The sequence below is a fragment of the Mastomys coucha genome, unplaced genomic scaffold (assembly GCF_008632895.1).
Source record: "Mastomys coucha isolate ucsf_1 unplaced genomic scaffold, UCSF_Mcou_1 pScaffold22, whole genome shotgun sequence".
Lineage (NCBI taxonomy): Eukaryota > Metazoa > Chordata > Mammalia > Rodentia > Muridae > Mastomys > Mastomys coucha.
Window position 1 is genome coordinate 206,853,159 of NW_022196905.1, and position 17,812 is coordinate 206,870,970.

Below are 17,812 nucleotides of genomic sequence, written 5' to 3' on the forward strand. Positions count from 1 at the left end.
GGAACCAGAGGCAGGTAGGTGACAGGAACCAGAGGCAGGTGGGGTGACAGGAACCAGAGGCAGGTAGGGTGACTGCCAAGGTTGTGTGTTTTCAGGCTGTTCCCCTGCTGAGTGCAGCAGATTAGATACCCAGATGGAGATTTGGAAGTAAGCTAGCTAGCTTTGGTCTTGCTTTTTCTAGAAGGACTTCTATAGTTCTTTTTGTCAACTCTTCGGAAACAGATCCTTTGTGGAGTTTGAACTTATAAAATTTTATCTCTGAATTGTCACACTATTTTTGAGTTGTTTTTGTTTACCCTTACTTACATTCATAACTGAATAAAAAGCTAATGGTTATAAACCTGCATTGCACAATTTTGTATTCTCTAATTATGTTTCATTCTTGCCCAATAAAATGCATTAATCCTTGCCTAAGATTCATTTCTCTTTGCTGACCTCTGAGTCTGTTTAAAGCGCTGCAACTTTCTGCTCAAATTTTCCATTATTCTTTAATTGTATTACCTCCTTAAGAATACCAAATGAGAAATTACATTTACAACAGAGTATGTATCTGTAAAGTGTCCAGCCAACAAAGGAATAGATACAGAAAGCCTACGTATCTTTGGAGGCCTCTTCTAAAGGGATCTTGCCTAAACTCTGTCCTTGGAGAGAGCAATAAAAAATGTATTTAATTAATGAATTTAGTAAGAACCTACTCAAACAAATCTGCAATAATTTAAATTTAGTGTTATCTTTCCTTGAGGAAATAAAGCAAATGCATTTCAAATGAACCACCCTAAATCAAACATCTAGACTGTAGGAGGTAGAAAATGAAGCCAATATTTTGAACGAAAAACAAGGTTTCAAGGTGTGTAATAAAGCTCGTCTCAAGCACTCCCTGCTTTGGGAAAGCCAAATAACCCCCTACTTCGGGCTGCGTCTAACTTTCTCCACTTTGGATTGTGGATGCTATAACTTTTATTCAAAATAACCTATAGAAAAATGTTATTTGCCAGAACAGTCAAATTCCTTGTTGGGCTATTTGAGAAACAGCTGGAGCTTAAGTGACCATTGTAGACAGGGTCCAATTGTCATCTATCCTGTCAACAACAGGGAAGGAAGACCAGGGGGAGGTTTCATCCACTTTCCGAACTTAACAGAGGTACTTATTTCCCTTACATACAGAGATTACATATAAGATCTCTCTTAACCTTGTCTGTTTGGGTAGAAAACAAGACTATATACTTTCATTTTAATATCAGAGAACTGTTCATATGAAGAAGGCCAGGCTTGCTCCTCAGCCGTTGGTGATCGCTAAGGACAGGTCCACGTTTGCTTTCAGAATCCTTTCCAAGTCCTTCACCACCTGGTGAACACACACTGGACCTTTTAAAAAAATGTTGCCCAGGTACAAATGTTACTCTGGTCCAAAGAAATTTAAACAAGAATAATCTAAATGTAACTTCTGAAACAAAGAGATTTATAAACAAGTAAGGCCAACGTGAAACAACAAAATACCCAGTTCAATAAACATTAAACATTTAACATCAGTTAAAACATTTCTGATCATTAATATAGTAAGTTGTACTTTCATAAAAAGTATACCTCAAAGTCCTATGTTCACTCTCATCACATTTTCGAAATCTCAGAATGTCATGAATGTCGATATTTTCACAGATTGAAAACAGAATTACTCAGACACCAGTGAGATAATAACAGGCATTTTTGTGTTTATTTGTATAGCATATATGAAATTGGAGTTTCCTCCCCAGCTTTTCAAAAAGGACAGTTCAAAATAAAAGGAAGAAGAAAGCAGAATATCCAAGCATTTTAAAAAGGTGAAAGAGAGGGGAGGAGGAAAGAAAGGAGGAAGAGAAGCTGGGGAGAAAGTTGAATGCTCAATAATGAAATAAAGCCACACTGCTTTCAAGAAAGCCTTTCCTAAACTAAAACTGATAGTAAAAATCATTCTTATCAATACTAAAACAAAGAAGGTATCATGCTGGGTCAATGCCAAAGGGCTACTCTAAGGCAATCCACATGTCACGTGACAATCTCCACACTGGATGCCACTACTAATGCCAGCCACTAGCCCAATTATTTGGTTTCGCAAATAACAAGTGGGTACCCCCACAATCATCTGGATCACATATACGCAAGTAACACTACATGAACTGAGCAAGTTGCATTCATACAGCAATAACAATTTTTTAAAAAGAGGCACTGATTTCAAGGGACTTCAAGGGGTGGAAGTACTTGGAGGAGACTGGAGAGAAGGGGAAAATGTAATTAGATTTTAATTTTTAAAATCTTGTTACATAGTAAATCAAAACTACTGTTCTTGTATTTTTCAGCATGTAATTTTTAAAATTGGTTGCATTAAGTCCATTGTGTTCCAGAGTCCGACAGTACTAAATGTAATACCTTCTTTAGTTTTCCAAACTGTGGCAGACCTCTACACGCTACTGATGATGTGGATTGACAGTGCAGCCCTCGCTTAGCATGCACCATAAAATCGACTAAAAGTTACATAAAATACAATGACAGGCACCTCTTTCCACGAGCACACTTCCATCTCACGGCATATTCACAAATGCTACATTCTTAGGTAATCTTCCAGAGTGATGGATTACAAAAGAAAGCTACGTGTACTACGTTTTAAAGGAAACACTAGGAGTGAAGAGAGATCTGTAAAAAACATATTCTCAATATACATTTCTTGCACCCCACTTCTAAAATACTAATATTCCACAATCATTATTATTTATATTTGATCAAATCCATCTGACTGAAAATGCTGTAAAAAAATCTATGAATGGCAAAGTTGATTTTGCCTCCTGGAAAATAGTCTGATGAAAACATGATGAATGCTACCAATAATACAGACAACCGCAATTCCCTCACTTCGCAATCACCTGGAATTTAATCTGTTCCCAGAGGCAGATGAGGATGAATAGGATCATGCATGCCTCCAGAAGTCTACAAAAGTGACTGTCCCCTATGGCACAAAACTACTCACTGACTAGTAGTATTACCACCTAGCCCATATCGCTTTATTTTCTCTGAATTACTTCTTGTGATACAGACTGTCAGAAATTATTACCTTAAAAACCTTTGTTTTCTGAAGCACCCAAACCAAGGCTCATTAGAAATGTCACCAATAAAAAAACCAAAGCAAAATGCTTACAAACTTAAGCATCCTTTAGCTTCAATTTAGCAGTAAATATGAACACAAGGAGTCTGAAAGCCAATACGCCTATGCTTACTTTCAGAAGATCCTTCGAGAAATCCCCACCTTCATTTACTCCTTGGAGATTTGTAATGAACTCCTGGCAGGTCATCTTCTTTCCAATATTCTGGAAAACAGAAAAAATATCATCATATATAATGGAATTAAGATGAATTCTTTAAAATCCAGCTAAACAGAGTTAGTAACTGATTTGGTTTTTAACATGCATGCATGTCCATGCATGTATGTGCATGTATGTGTCACGCAATACAAGTTTAGCATAAGAAAATAAGATAGATGGTTTATTTTTTTAATTGTCATACTGTATAAATTGCAAAGTTACATCAAACCTTTACTTTAACCTAGACAAAAAAAAAATCTGCAAAACAATCCTGCCTTTATACAGGTGATATATAATACAGCTTAAACTTAAAACATGGATTAAAATGCCACTCCTGAGCTGAATTATACTTGTTTTTATTTCCTCACAGTCTGACAAGTGAAGGAGCTCAGATTTATTCAACTTGAAGCTAAGAGGTTGTCTTAGGTACCAGCAGAGAAAATAACTCTAGAGCAAGACAAACAGGAATTCATGCTTACAATAACAGGAAGAGCCAGAATGTTAACAGTATTTGAATCAGCTTCCTGAACTACAGTAGTATCAAATGACACCTATGGGGTGCTTTTATAATGAGCCTCTAAGCCTCAGGAAAGGAGACTTTTGATAATGCACAAAAGAATATCTGCCCCTTCCATCTGAAGAGAGGCATCGCCTCCATGTCCCAATGTAATAAAGCAAACCTCAGTACAGCTCCAAAGTTACTTTATCTCTCAAAGCTGCTCACTTGAGAAATCTTGGAAAGATGCAGAAGGTCCAAAAGAGCTCTCTCCCATGCAGGGGAGGGACACGGACCATAGAGCGCTGGGCACAGGGGTGTAGCCATCTCTGGCAATGTGCAATGTAAATGAACAAGGGTACAGTTACCCGTGTCTACACACAACAGTTTTATGAGTAACGGTATGATTTCCAAAGCTATTTTATTGGTTCATAAATAACAGGTGTGATTTGAAGACTAGCAGCTTAATTACTCAAGCCACACGCTCCCAAAGATAGAGAGTGCAAGTCCTTCACTGGAGGTTTTACACCAGTGCGTATTCAGAAGCCCAGCTTCCAGAACACACTGCTTTTCCTCAGTCACTGACTGCACCTTCCCTGTGTTCTACTCTCTCAGACTCATCCCACCCAGGCTATCTAAATATTTACAGTAAAAGTGCTAAAATTGTTGTATCAAAACTCTTACCTCTTCCATCAGCAAGTAGGCACAGAGTTCTTATGAAAGACTGGATGTAGAGATTGACACTAAGAGCAAGCCTTGCCAATCAAACTTATTCAGGTTATTTCCAATGAATAATGCCTGAATTACTGAAGATATGATGATTTATTTTATTTAAAGCACAGAAGGGAAATTTAATATTAAAATATGCTTTGCACTGGTGTAATAAAAATGACAAAAACTCTATTTTCATAATCCTTTCTTTAGTCAACCAAGATACCTTAAGGTATGATAAATCATTTCAACATGATTTAGCATGGTCCTCTTATGTTCCAAGAACATAAGAAAAAAAAATGAATAATCACAAAGCAACTACGTCATTTAAAATGTTTTTAACAAAAATACTTCAAGACTCAATTTCATCACTAGCCACACAAAATTGTGACAAAAATTCCCATAACTGAAAATTTCATATTCTTTTTTTGAACTTGAACATTATTTGACCTCTAATAAACTGTTAATGATTATTACTAAGTATAAACCACTGTAAAATATGGAACATGTAAAAACTTTCTTTTCATTTCATGTTATAGTCTTTATTGCAAATAAGAATAATGATTGAGAAAAAGAATTCTTCTAAGCAGAACCCATGAGTAAACTTTACAGAAAAGCAGACTGGAGCTATAAGTTCAAGGAGAAATAAATGAAGTAAAATCCGGAAATCACCACTAAGTCAGCTGATAATGAGATTTTTTAATAAAATCTCAAAAGTTAACGTGAGCTTGGAGGAAGTTAGTTTCAGCTTACATGGAAGACTGTGAGGGGTTTAAGATATCAATGAAGTACTAGGAATAACAAAAGAAGTAGAATTAGAAATAGAGTCTAGAAGACAGTACTGATTTGTTATAATCAGGATAAAACCATGTGTGGTAGTTTTAATATGCTTCGCCCATGGGAAGAGGCACTATTAGGAGGGATGGCCTTGTTGGAGGAAGTGTGTCACTGTGTGGGCAAGCTTTGAAATCCTATGCTCAAGCTCCACCTGGTGTGGAAGACAGTTTCCTCCTCGCTGCCTGAGGAAGACAGATTCCTCCTAGCTTCCATCATATCAAGATGTAAAACTCTGCTTTTCCAGTATCGTGTCTGCCTGAACACTGCCATTCTTCCCCACCATGATAATACTAGACTGAAACTCTAAAATTGTAAGCCAGCCCCAATTAATGTTTTCCTTTATAAGCATGGCCATGGTCACGGTGTCTCTTCACACAATGGAAACACGAAGACACTGTGCAAAAACCAAAGATCTAGACTACTATATTGCAGAGAGTCAATGGCAGGGTACTCCAGATTCGTCCTGCTGTTATGACAAACCACTCTGACAGGAAGCAAGTTATGGAAAGAAAGGGTTTACTCTTGCTTATTCTTCCAGTTAAATGTCAACTATTGAGGGAAGTCAGTGCTGTGGAGGAATACTACTTCCAGGCTTACCCCTTCACTAGCTTTCTCATGGTACTGCCCCACGGTGGGATGGCCTTCCTGAGTCAAGACAATCCCACACAGACATGGACACAAGCCAACTTTCTAGGCAAATTCCTCAATTGAGGTTTTCCTCTCACATGACTCTAGGCTGTGTCAAGTTGTTAAAGCTGACACACAGGAGTTAAAAAAATTGACACTGATACAAAGAAAAGACTATCCTGGACCCCTGCACATTGTAGAAAAACCTCTTGTGAGTCAACCTACAGGTCAAACATCATTGTCATCTTACTGCAAGAAAATGCCAGAACCACCCAAATTTCAACAAGCATTGGACTGATTAGTAGGTAATCTGGTGGTGTCAAGCACCCTGAAGCTGCTCTTTGACAAAGTGCTTGGACAACCTGGACTGACCCGTCTGTGCCCTTGATGGAAATTTGCTACACGCCTTTTGCTTACGCTTATATTTCTCACTGTTAAAGGGCTCTCTTCCAATGCTAGACCTGGGATAACAAAAAGCTGGTGCCAACAAGAACAAAATTAATGCAAGTTTTCCGGAAAAAAACCAATTATGTAGAAAATTGAGAATTTCTCAAGACCTTATTACTTAAATAAACATTTAGGTTATTGATGAGTTTTATTAGTAGATATGATAGAGGACTTGAAAAAAATCATGAAAGATGAAAAACTTATGGAAATTCTACAAGCTGACAAACTGTAATTAAATCACTAGGTTTTTATGTTCAGCCTCAGGAATAAGGGACTAGGATGAATAGGAAGAGGTTTTGATACAATTATGGCATGCCTTGGTGCCTTCCTGATGGCAAAAGGAAGCAGGTTTAGGAATCCTGATGTTCTTCTATTCTTTACAGAATGGTAATAAAGATAGCAATCATGTTGAAACAATGACATGTTTCATTGTTTCAATGTTCATGACAGACACACAGAGGAAAACATTTTGGCTAAAGGAACTGCCTACCTTCCTGAACAGACTTGTCAAACCAGAACTTTACTGATATTATAAAACAAACAAACAAAAAGAATAAACAGCCTTTGCTCAAGCAAGGGGCTGCACAATACTTCAAGAATCAAAGAAAAAGAATGGTGGTATTACGGCAAATATAAAAAAATAGAGGAAGGATAGGAAGAATTAAATAAAGGTCAGAAAGATTGAACTTTTGTAAAAAGCTTGATATAACAGGTAGTAGGAAGCAACTTTTGATCTATTAATTCTGTGCTGAACTGAAAAAAAAAAGTCAAACCCAAACAGGGCCGCCCAGTCTAGCATTTCTGTAACAGAAAGGCTTTAGGACACCAATCTCGTAACTTTTGATCTATTAATTCTGTGCCGAACTGAAAAAAAAAAGTCAAACCCAAACAGGGCCGCCCAGTCTAACATTTCTGTAACAGAAAGGCTTTAGGACACCAATCTCAAGGGAGAAGATAACGACTTAAAGTTGATTTTATCAGAATGTTGAATTTTAGCTCTCGTAAAACTGCTGTTTGCTTCCTTTGTTCCTCTCTCAATAATCTTATGTAATCAAAAAGACTTTAGAAGAAAATGTAAGTAGAAAAGCTGTGTAATCAATGAATAAAGTTTCCGAGGAAATGACTTTGGGTATAAATAACGCCGGTGAGAGATACAGGTTGTCAGAGTAGGTCAAGCCATACAGAGATGTGCTTCCTCTCAGGCCCGTCTCTCATAAAACGAAACTGAATGGCATCCGCATATGATTCTTCTCTTGTGGTTCTTGCCTCCATCTGCTCCAAGCCCAGCCCTCAGCCTGGGCTGGTCCCTGGCAGTAATCATCAACAAAGAGGCAAAGCCCTGGCCCAGCAAGACTGTGCAAACTCCTCAAAGGATCAGGTGATTGTTAACAGTTTTAGCAATTAAGTTTTTTGTTGTTGTTTTGGTTTTATTTTTTTTTTCCTGAGACAGGCTCTCTGTGTAGCCCTGGCTGTCCTGGAGCTCACCCTATAGACAAGGCTGGCCTGGAACTCAGAAATCTACCCTGTATGTGTAATGCTGGGAATAAAGGTAAACACAACCACCACCCAACTACAATTATTGTTAATTTAAGGAAGGGATGCTGCTTTGGGAATATATGGCTATCATAAACTCAATGAACTCATGTATAGTATAAGCATAACTATTAAGGTTGAAAAAATCCAAAAGATGGGTGAACCATGTTGTGTTCTTAATCAATTCATTATGGCCTAGAACCAAAGCGTACCTCTGAGGGATCCCTGAGGGTGTACTGATCTTTTGATATGTTGCTGGATTGATGTTCTGACTTTTCTTAAGGTCTATTCATAAACATAGACGATTCATAAAGAATATTAATATTCTTGTGATATCTTTGTTTTGATACCAGTGCTGTCACAGAAGGATCTGAGAACTGTCCCTATCCCATCTCTCTACATCTGTGATACACTTTATAACTACAGCATGCAAATTGGGTTTTCATTATAGAGAGATCTTTCATTAGTTTGTTAATGTGCTAACAGTCTATTCAGAGTTTATACTTTTTCCAGTTTCAGTGTATTTTTTTTCATTTTACCTAAAATACCTAATCTGTTGACGCACAACCATTGACAGCATTTACTTAATATCCTTCTAGTTCTACAAAGTCAATCAATAATGATCTCCTCTCTCTCATACTGCATTTTGTAATAAGAATCTTCTCTGGTTTTATGGCTTGAAAATGTCATTAATATGGGACTGCAGAACTGGCTGAGCAGTGAAGTACACGGACGATTCTTTCAGAGGACCTTGATCCACATCGCAGCTCCTACATGGCAGTTACAACTGTCTAACTTCAATTCCATGAGATTTCACACCCTTAAAACAGACAAAATGCCAATGTACATTAAATAAGAATAGATCATTAGTTTTTCAAAAAAGAAAGGCATCACTGATGCTACAGAAGAGTGAGCCTTGCCCTATGAGTCTGGACTCATTCTTCCTTGCTGAATGGCATGGACAACAAATTTGCCATATAGCACTGCTACAGCTAAAAGAGGTTTTAATATGGTTTTTTAAAAAGATATTCATTTAAAACATTCTCTATTTCCTTTGTGAATATCTTCTTTGACCCTTGTTTATTTAGGAGTAGACTGCTTAACATCCACTAATTTCCTTCAGTCCTTTATTATTTCATCCCATTTTTTAGAGAGTATATTCTGTATAGTTTCAATCTTTTTGTATTTATCGATTTGTTTTCTGCCCTGTGTTTTTGCATTTGCCCCTTGTTTTACAGGATGGCACACAGATACAGACACACTCTGGGAAGAAACACATAGGGCGGTCTGAAAAGCGACCTAGAATGGAGGCCTCTGTTCTTTGTGGGGCTTAGACATTCACATATTCGGCACATGTCTGTCTTCACCAGTCTTTCCCTCCCTTCTCTCTCTCCCCTCCCTTCCCCCACCCCCCCCACCCCCGTGAGTGTAAAGCAGAGCCTAAGTAGATTCATTCAGGAAAAGAGAGGACAGACTCCCAAAAGTGACAGGGAAGGAATGTCTCTTGTGGCCTTCTAAGGCAGCTTTATTACAGTCATGGCTGATTAAATCACTACCGTTAGCGGCAACTCCACTCTGAGCCCTAGTCTCTCCTACAAGTAGGTAGGTACATAGGGTATGGTAGGAAGATAAAAACCCCAACCTCTTATTCAAAGGCATGTTCTCTTGAAACACCCCCATCCCCATTCTGGCTACCCAGTAAGCCACTGTGGGTTATTTCTGAATAAAAGTCATTATCACCCAGAAAACCCCAAGGGATTAAGAGCTCTATCTCAGAATCTCCTCTTACTCAGAAAACAGCAAGTTTTAGGAGGTCTCTATCAGCAGCTTGAGATTGAAGATCCAAAAACAAAACATTTTCCTGTTTTTTTTTCTAATATTATGCCTACAAAAAGTTCTATTCTATGTATCACAGTGGTGGGGGGGGGAATAAAATACTGTTTTATTACAACACCCCAGGTGCCTATATTGATTCTCAATGTTACACCTTACTGGATTCTTTGTTATAAAACATGCCTTACTTTTTATGTAGGAAAAGAACTCCATCTTGAAGTCTACACTGCTGAGAGTAGATGCTTTAATCTCTACTACTTGGGAAGGGGAGGGAAACTTAAAGAAAACTGTCTGATTGTGTATGGGACACACTCTTTTTCTATGTCCTATATTAAAGAGGAAAGTTTAAAGATTTAAAATAGTTTAACAATCTTTTGGGTCCCCCTTCTATTGCCCCTTGTAGTTACTATCATTAATTTGTTTAGTAACTTTCTCTGATCAATTTTCTGATTATTTAAGGAAATCTCACTCAATTTATTAGCTGGCCACTGAGCTAAAGGAACAGACTCAGAAATCACAGGAACAAAGAGTTTGCCAATGGCTCTAAGCCATGTGGAGACATGATTTGTTTTTTAAGAAGTAATTTATTTATTTATTTATTTACTTATTTACTTACTTACTTTGCATCTCTACCAAAGCTTTCCCTCCCTCTTCTCCCAGTCCTCCCCCACACCTTCCCTCACCACTAACCCACTCCTCCTCTTTTTCTCTTCAGGAAAGGGGAAGCCTCCCATGGAGATCAAGCAGCTTTGGCGTGTCAGGCTGTAGGAAGATTAGGCATCTTTTCCTACTGAAGCTAGATGACAGTCCAGCAGAAGGAAAGGGACCCAGAAGCAGGCAACAGGATTAGAGAGAGCCCCTGCTCCTGCTGTTAGGAGTCCCACATGAAGACTAACCTACCATGCAACTGTTATATATGTACAGAGGGCCTAAGTCAGAGCCATGCATGTTCTCTGGTTGGTGGTTCAATCTCTGTGAGACCTGATGGGCCCAGGTTAGTTAATTCTGTAGGTTTTCTTGTGGTGTCCTTTTCTCCCTCTGGCTCCTAGAATCCTTCATCCCCCCTTCTTCAGGCTTTCCTACGCTCCTAATATTTGGCTATGGGTCAGATTATCATTAACAGGTAGGCTCCCTCTCATGGCAAGGGGCTGAGACATGGTTTTAACGCTCCAGCAGGGAGTTTACTCCCTGGCTTCCAGTGAACTTCCTAGCTATGGAGCATCTTAAATTCAGGCAGAAGTTGTAAGCTTAGATATTCTCAGCTCTGTCTTTCTTGGGCATGTTAAGTTCTTCTAAGCCAAAACATGACCAGAAACATTCAAGAATTTACCAGAACTCCATTTACGTATCATATTCCCAAGTTTCCCTTCTACATATTTTGATATCTTATTTGTCACAACTTGTCACCCTCTGAAGCAACAACAATATTCAACAGCTGCCACCCAGTAAGTGAAGAGCCAGGGCAAAGAAGGACAAATCCCAGGAGTGAACAGCTAGACAAATCATTGACAACCCTCTAGAAATGAAGGCTGGGATCACTCTACGTTCCTGCACCAGCAGACCTTCGTCTTCTGCTCACAGCTACTGTGATTTGTAAGGCAGCTGGTTTTGAAGTTTGCTTCTCACAGAGCTGAAGAGAAGGATAACTAGTTACATGGTATCCATAGTTACATGGTAACTAAAAGAACAATGCAATGTCTGTTTTGACATTAGATGCTTTCATTTGTTTTCACTTTAATATACTGTAGACTGCTACAAGCCTGGGTTTAATTTCCAGAATCCTGAAAATGGTGACTATCTCTATCAATGTTACCAGTGTTATAATAGAGCAGGTTTCCCCAGGTCCTTGCTTTGCAACCTGGAGATGTTGTAGTATGTAACCCTCCAGGCTTGAGGGCTGCCTCTCGTAACCACTCCTCTCTGCCCACCTCCTGCTATTTGCCATGCCTCGCTCCTGGTTCCAGTTACATCGGAAGTTCTACCTCTACAGAGACCAAAAGAAGCCGCTGATTGGGCCGGCATGCTGACAAACTTGTGGGAGGGGTTTTGCCTCACCTATTCTACCTGTTGGCTTGTAACAAAGAGACCATTAAAGGTCAAGATGGCTGAGTGATCACGACTCCCGTCTAATTTTTATAAAAACCTTTCACGTAGACAGGTATAATTTTGGCCACCCTATTTTCTCCCAACTCCTTATTCCAGAAAACTCTCTCCTACTGTTGCCTTTCCTTCTAACTCCATATCCCAGGTAACCCTTTCTTTAACGTTGACGCTGGTCGCCAACAGTAGTACTTTCGGCATTCTTTAAGGAGACTCGTGAATGAAATCTTTAAAAACTATTGGATAAATGTGGTAACCTAAGTTTGTGATCCCAGCATGCAGCAGGTGCAAACAGGAAGATCAGGAGTTCAAGGCCATCCTCAGACATAGAGGTAGTTCCTAGCTATCATGTGTCACAGGAGATACCCTGTCTCGAAAAAAAAACAGAAATTATTCTATCAAGAATCTTTTCTCAGTACACAGAATTTCTACTAATAGAAATTCTATTAGTAGAATTTCTACTAAATGGAATAGCCATCACTTCAGGAACCACTGGCATGCGTTGTAACACTTTAAAGCAATAGTGAAGACTTAGCAGTCTGTGGTCTGAAATTAATCATACTTCATTCTAAATCAATTTTACTTTGCTTATTTATTTAGTAGCACCTTTGGTATAATTTCAGTGCTGACTATACCATTTTCACAGTGCCAATACAGATACCCATTGAACATGCCTATGGACTCTGAAACTGCAATTGGGAATGACCCACACATACCTCCAAGTTCTTCAACATCAGAATCAACTAAGCTTCAACAGAAAAAGTATTTATAATACTAATAAGGTTCATATTACAATCAAGAGAATATTTGAATCTTAAGGGAATGATAAGGGAAGATATGTGTAGAAAATATAAATGCTATTATTTCTGTAAGGGACTAGAGACATCAAGATGGTAGCACATTCAGGAAGTAGAGGACTATACTCAATTCCCCACCTGTGTAAAGGGTTGGGTATGCCTTCAATTAGGCAGTACAGAAGCATACTGCACACTGCGTATCAATTTTGCTTACCAACAGAGAAAAGAGCTAAGTAAGACATATGGCTTTCTTTGTATCAAAGATGCCCAGCTACCCTTTGGGTACCCGAGGAATTGAAATTTGTTATCACAGACCTTTGCTGTCTTTCTCTGGCTTATTGGTAATTCTTCTAAGAAAGGTGAGAGCTTACATCAGTCCATTTTAATTCTTACTAGCATTTCCTTTCTATAAGCTTTCATAGTATTTAAACAGGGAGTAAATATGAAGCATCTTTCAGCAAGAAAAAATTTAAGATAAAGTCACATGAAGTTTAAAATATCACTCAAGCAAATACTGTCCGCTCGGTAAAGCTACCTCTAGTTACTGACTTTGTATCTTAACAGTTGTTAAGTATAAAGAAGATGCCCCCAAACTATGATATTCTAGTCACGCTCTCACCAAGTTCATATAACACTTTGAAGAAGGATTGGCCAATAACCTGAATCTCTTTTCATGAGGTCAGTAAAGAATGAAAATTTAAAATGCCTCCTGACTCATTTAGACATAGAGATGGATTTCTTCACAAATCTGCAAGGACAATGTAGATGACTCTCTTAGAGATAAGAGATAAGGAAGACTTTAATCCAAACCTAGAAAGTATGCAAACAGGAAATACCACAATCATGAAGAATTTTGTTTGAATCCCTCAAATATTATACAGGTTAAAATCTTAAATGTTTAAATGGTCAAGGTACTATATTTAAGAATGAAAAGAATCAGACCTACTTATTAAAGGTTCACTGAATTGAAGATTATATTCTACATTAATTATATGACTGCATTAAAATATATTTCTTTTAAAAATGTGTGTGTGTGTGTGTGTGTGTGTGTGTGTGTGTGTGTGTGTCTATGATTTTATGTCATTGGTGCAATCAATGGAGATCAGAAGAAGGCACTGGATTCCCTGGGGCTGGAGTGTCTTAGTTAGGGTTTCTATTGCTGGAATTAAACACCATGACAAAAAGCAAGCTGGAGAGGAAATTGTTTTGTTCTTGTTATTTTTGTGTGTTTTGGTTGGATGGTTGGGCTTTGTTTGGTTATCTGGATTCTTTTGTTTGGCAGTTGGTTGGTTTTTCATTGTTCATCATTGAGGGAAGTTGGTGCTGCTTTCTGGTTTGCTCCTCATGTCTCAGTACCAACCTGCTTTCTTATAGACCCAGGACCCAGAGATGGCACTACCCACAACAGGGTGAGCCTTTCCCTATCCATCGCTAATTTAGAAACTATCCTATAGGCTTGTTTGCAGCTTGATTTTATTAAGGCATTTTCATAATTGAGAGAAGTTCCCTTGTTTCAGATTTTAGATTGTGTCATGTTTACATCAAACTGGCCAGCACATGGAGTTATAAACGTGGTTGTGAGCTGCCACTGTGAGGTTTCGGAACTGAACTTATGCCTTCCAGAAGAAAGGCTATTTATTTTAGGTGCTATTGCTCTAGCACCTAAAATAGATTTCTTTTAATAAAAAAGCCTTTACTCTAGGTATCTTTTAAAGATGTACTCATTTTTTTAAGTAAAATTCTTTGGATAATTTATTTTCCAATTAAATGAATTTAAATGTCGAAGGCCAGTCCTAGTTCAAACTGTAAATTAAAAGAACATTCTAAATCTCACCTAATTATGTTGAAGGAGGGGACACCCAAACTGTAGATAGTTATAAATGAGACTTTTTTAAAAAGTTTACATACCTATGTATCTGTCTGCCTGTCTGTCTACCTATTTATTTATTTGTGTGGGTAGGTGGGGAGAGAGACAGAAACAGAGACTAGATCTTCTTGTCCTAAAGTTAAAAATGGTTGTGAGCTTCAACATAGGTGCTGGGACGTTGACCTCAGGTTTTCTATAAGAACAAGTGTTTTTAAACACAGAGATTTTGCTCCAGCCTTTAAAGAAATCTTAAACATACAAATTCTATAAATTTCTCTAAAGAATCAGGCAGCTAATATTTCAGGCTTTGCAGACCATATGTTCTCAATAACAACTGCTCAACATTGTCATCACTACATAAAGATTTTAAAAGTAGGTGTGAATGTGTCCCAACAAAACTTTATACACACACACACACACACACACACACACAGAGAGAGAGAGAGAGAGAGAGAGAGAGAGAGAGAGAGAGATGAATTTTTGTCTGTGATCACTATTTTGCTCACCTGTGGCCTTATATGAGTTAGCATTGAAATAGATGAAAATCCTAAAGGATTTAATTGCAATTTCAGGTTTTCCCTTATTTTATAGATTTTCCTCCGCTCCACTAGGAAAGGAGCTACAAACTTGTGCTATAACGCATGAAAATATGGGAAACAGAGACTTTTGTTCACAATGCAAACCCAAGCTCTAACTAAACAAACAAACAAATGAAACAAAACAAAAACTTAGCCAAAATACATACTACTCCTGACAAAAACTATGGAGCCTTCTATCAAGTTTCAACTATAATCTAGTAGTCTCTGACCTAGAGGGACCAGTAGAGCTAGAACTCTCAATAAATTATCCTCCACGAAAGTGGATCGCAGAATAGATTCTAAGTTAGAGAATGAAGAATTGAATAGAATGACCATGAAATTAGGGCAGTAGGGTTAAGAGCTGGAGTTTTGTGGCAAGTGTGCTTTTGGAGAAACTAACAGCTCTCATTGTCTACGGGTACAACCCAGCCTCATAAATCTTGAGCTATTAGAACACAGCCGGCTTACCCTCCCACTCAATTCCACCTCCGCCAACATGTTACAACAAATGAGGAAGCGTCTACTACTGACTTGGTAATTACTTCAGTGAAGAAGCCCTGCTACAAAGCTCTGCTTTTGCTCCTGTTTGTTTGCCTCTCGTGGAAGTGGAATTGTGTTATGCTGCCCTCAGGTGTTCATCTTTTTAGATGCACCATCCATCGGAGGGCAGAGCAGAAGAAGCCTTTGCAATCTCAAAGCACTCTTAGACAGCCCTGGCCAACAATTCAAAAGAGGGCTTCTCATGTCTAGTACTGGGGTTTTCCTTAGGTGGTCTTTAGCTCTTCAGAGAGTTCTATTAAAACTGTGTAGACATAGTTATACACGTAATTATGTTCCTTACTGTTTTCTAAACAAATAGTGATGCCTGTGCCTTTTCAGCTATCGATATTGCTATCTATCCGCTTCCTCCTCCCCTGTGTTTACCTCCCTCTCCCTTCCCTAGGAGGTCCCCCTCACCATTTCTCCTATGGGATCCCTTGCATCCCATACTGTTCTAGTCTTCTTCTGTATCTACCTCCCTGCCCTTCTCTAGGGAGCTCGCCAGTCCTATTTCCCCCATCAGATCACTAGTATACAAGTAACATATTGATTCAATAGGACATATAAATACTTATATCCAGACAGAAACAAATAATTTAAAAAGAGGCCATGGATTTGAAGGAGAGTGGGGGAAAGTATGTAGGAGGATCTGAAGGAAGGAAAGTGAAGGGATGAACATAATTAAATTACAATCGTAAAAATAAACAGATTTTTTTAAAAGCAGGAGTCTGCAAAATATGAAGTATGTCTTCTTTCAGAAACTACAATCACAGATTTAAGAGGTTGATAATCCACCCAGGAGGTGGCTGCACACACCTCTTAAATCCCAGCCTCTGGTAGGTAGCAGTCTGGTCTGTAGAATAAATTCCAGTATAGCCAGTATTACACAGAGAAACCCTGTCTCAAAAGCTATTAAAAAAAATAAAAGGAAAATCCAACATTGAGGATAGGTGCAATCTTGGTAGAATTTTCTGCCCCTCTCCTGTGATATATTGCCACTGAATGTGGTAAAAAGACATCATGTACTATATGAGTTTTGAGTGCTGGGGTCCTTGTTCCAGGTTTTAATAAGCTCTGACCTGTTTTGTCAGAATACTAAAAGCATTTACTGTTTCACTCATTTTCTCACAAGTGCTCACTAAAGAATTCTAGGAGCTATATAACTTTTAACATATTGCAACAGATTAAGAGTAAAAGCAAACACAAAAATCTAGCTATCTCCTCCATTAGTTCAAATAGTAAAAGGACTCACAAAAATGTAAATGCTACTATTTCCACTAAATCTTCTCAGAACATAAAGTTTAATTCATGAGTATAAAAGCTAAGTTGTTTATTTAGTTGGCTTTAATAATAAAATAATGACTTTAAAGTTTCATTCGATTCAACCCATAATGTAGTACGTAGTAAAACACATGAAAAAACAAACAAAAACAAATTTAAAAAAAAAAAAGTCTGTTTGGGTCTTTGAAGATTTTAAGAGTCTAAATAAATACACTCTACGTTACAGAAATGCCCAAAGTATAAATTCTACCAAAATATAATTAGAACACTATAGGTTTTATTTTAATTTTGAGAAAATAAGATACATTGAACTCTGTTAAAACACAAAGACTTAATTTTCATTTTAACTTAGCTGTCATGGAGGAAATAAGTTGAGGCACAGAGAGTAGAGCTCCATTCAGCTTTCAATCACTTTCATTCTTATCATCTTCTCCAAGGCATGGAGGGAAAGGAGGGAGGGAGAGATGGAAGGAAGGAAAGAAGGAAAAGGGAGGGAGGGAAGGAAAGAAGGAAAAGGGAGGGAGGGAGGGAGGGAGGGAAGGAAGAAAGGGAAGAAAGGAAAAGGGAGGGAAGAAAAGGAAGAAAGGAAAAGGGAGGGAGGGAAGGAAGGAAGGGAAGAAAGGAAAAGGGAGGGAGGTATGGAGGGAAGGAAGGAAGGAAAAGGTAGGGAGGGAAGGAAGAAAGGAAAAGGGAGGGAGGTATGGAGGGAAGGAAGGAAGGAAAAGGGAGGGAGGGAAGGAAAGAAGGAAAAGGGAGGGAGGGAAGGAAGAAAGGAAAAGGGAGGGAGGGAAGGAAGGAAGGAGGGAAGAAAGGAAGAAGGGAAGGAAAGGGAGGGA

The 17,812-nt window shown here is 38.4% G+C and overlaps 1 protein-coding gene across 6 annotated transcripts in view; it reads right to left on the reverse strand.

The window, feature by feature from the left end:
- Positions 1–17,812, reverse strand: part of Psd3 (pleckstrin and Sec7 domain containing 3) — a 534,828-nt gene that overhangs the window by 168,800 nt on the left and 348,216 nt on the right. For all 6 annotated transcript variants that reach the window (XM_031339986.1, XM_031339985.1, XM_031339987.1 and 3 more), the window contains one exon: positions 3,246–3,335. In XM_031339986.1, coding sequence (XP_031195846.1) covers positions 3,246–3,335 — 90 coding nt within the window. The remainder of the gene's footprint in view (positions 1–3,245; positions 3,336–17,812) is intronic.